At 37.8% G+C, this 2,493-nt stretch overlaps 1 protein-coding gene across 1 annotated transcript; it reads left to right on the top strand.

Moving 5' to 3' along the window:
* The first annotated feature begins 366 nt into the window (after positions 1 to 366).
* Positions 367 to 2,119, top strand: LOC105446392. The gene has a single exon (XM_011683155.2). It carries the CDS (start codon positions 908 to 910, stop codon positions 1,967 to 1,969), a length of 1,062 nt encoding a protein of 353 aa, XP_011681457.2. The 5' UTR covers positions 367 to 907; the 3' UTR covers positions 1,970 to 2,119.
* Positions 2,120 to 2,493: the final 374 nt, after the last annotated feature.

Below are 2,493 nucleotides of genomic sequence, written 5' to 3' on the forward strand. Positions count from 1 at the left end.
GCATAGACCACGGAGGTCCATGCATAGACTGATGGAGGGATTTTACACGTAAAAAAAAACAGAAATCAGAAATAATGGATGGATGACAATTTATCGGACAAATGATAAGAAAATGTAAACAGTCGTAGAACATTGCACGCAAAACACACATTTGATATCTATGGACTCTATATACACAGTGCCTTTTCAGTATCAGACGATAAGAAAAAGGAGAAAAAAAAATCACCCAAGAGTTTTCGTAGCAAATATAATATAGAACTTTTTTTGTATTCTTAATACATGAAAATATTTTGTTGTTGTTGGTTAGAGTTACGTAACATGACAAGTTAAGGGTAACCCTCGGAAGCTTGAAATTATAACCATATCTTTTACTGGTATGATTCACCTGGTATGTTCAGGAGGTCTGTCATGTTTTATTCTCGGCTTAACTTGAGATAAAGGATCAATTAATCTATCCAAGGTAGACCTTCCGCTTCTCTTAATTAGAACAATGAGTATTAGCTTTGAGCCATACGCTACATGACATTGCATGTTGGTGCATGCACAGCGGTTGCTACATTGAGAACCATGCTTCGTTAGCCATTTGCCTTGCAAGTTTGTTAATTCTTTACCAATTCTTCATGACTGGACATTACATTAAGGGATTAAGAGCATATTGTGACTAAAAATAATATGTGATCAAAAGTTGGAATTAATTCGGACAAATACTCGACTGGAGCGTGATTTTGAGGTAATCGATTTGATCATCAATTGCTCGATGTGAATAATATACGGGTTTTAACTTTATTATATATCATATTCACCAATACATTTTATGTATTTAAACATATTTATTTGAGTATAAGCGTCAATCTTCAGTGTGGAAAATCTAGATTGAAATTCTTAGCCAAAGGAGGACACTGGAATAATGAGCTCAAAATCTTTCCTGTCGTATTCCTTTCGTCTTGGTTGTGCCTGGTTTGTAACTGTAGCAAGCATCTCCTTGAGTATCAGCTACCTGAATTCAATACCCCGTTACGAATCGAAGCCTCAAGACCGAAAGTTGGTTGAGAAAGCCGAGAAGTTCGAAGTGTACAATAGACGGGAATGTGCTCCTTGCTCCACTGCTGAAAGTGATACTCGTCATCACTATCCTCATCTTGGCGAATTTCAGAATGCACAAATTGATATTGAACGATGGATACCTCCTGTTGATGAACTGTATGATAGGCTTCGTATCATAACTGCCATTTCTCAGAACCATTATGGAGAGGTCATGCCTTGGATTGCTACTATTCAGGAGTTCATGCCAGAGAAAACCATCATCCTCTACAACATGGGATTAAATACGACCTCTCTACAAAATGTCAAAAACTTGTGTAATGTTCAGGTGCGAGAATTCCCTTTCAGCTCCTATCCGAAACATGTCAAGAATCTGCACACGTACGCCTGGAAACCAATCATAATTGATATAACCTTGCGGGAATTTGGCGCCATTTTCTGGGGAGATTCGTCAATCCGCCTCAAAGCCTCCCTGCGGAATCTAATACCAATTTCATTGAAACACCATGGATACATGACACACTTTCATGGCTTCGATCCCAAGATAAAAGAAGAAATTCAACATCAGTACTATTTCACTCATCCCCAACTCTACGCTAACCTAGGTGTTAATAGAACAGAATACTTTCAATCAGAAAACTTGGCGCCGCACGCTGCCGCAAATCGTCAACTCTACCTGAACAGCTCATACGTACATGAAACCATCGTACAACCCATGTTACAATGTGCTCTGCGGTATCGCTGTATCTCACCGCGTGGAGCAAAACTACCGAAGCATCGTTTCGACGCCTCAGTACTTGCTATTTTGATCTATAAGAACCTGAAAGGCGAGTGGACTAGAACGAATAATGACAACCGTGCATTTGATGAGGTGGTGTACCTTCGCAAAAATACGGTGGGAAATGAGAAGGTCCAAACATGTTTGTGATTGTATTGATCGCATATGTCTCTTGGAAGTGCCATTAAGTTTTAAGTTTAAGTATGTCAATTACCTTTGGAATTAAACAATTAGATATGCGGAATATCTGCCCAATTTATACACGCATTATGATTGTATGTGCGACGGGGAACGGATATGATAAGAGTAGGGAGATGTATGCCACCCTTCATTTGTTCATGAATATTATGGGAGAAAAGATGAGATTTTAACATAATTATGTTTCCTTTGATTTCAGAAGATATTCCATTTACTTTTACATAACTTTCCGAAAGTCAAGAAGAATCACGGTTAGGAAACTGTAAAGTGTAAAAGTTAGGACATTTTCTATTTTTTTAAAAACAATTCGTGGACTACACTCCTGTACATAATATCACATTTGTGTTTAAAACAATTGAGTTAAATCACCGTATACGCTGGGGAATTTAATCCGGTAATATGTGACTGGATATACATTAGAATTTGGTGAATATGAATACTTACCATGAAAAACCATGATATACCCGACAAAATCT

The sequence above is a fragment of the Strongylocentrotus purpuratus genome, unplaced genomic scaffold, assembly GCF_000002235.5.
Source record: "Strongylocentrotus purpuratus isolate Spur 01 unplaced genomic scaffold, Spur_5.0 spur5_contig_854, whole genome shotgun sequence".
NCBI lineage: Eukaryota > Metazoa > Echinodermata > Echinoidea > Camarodonta > Strongylocentrotidae > Strongylocentrotus > Strongylocentrotus purpuratus.

Bases quoted from the DNA above. Each gene is read 5' to 3' on its own strand.
- LOC105446392 (XM_011683155.2), top strand. From the start codon at position 908: ATGAGCTCAAAATCTTTCCTGTCGTATTCCTTTCGTCTTGGTTGTGCC.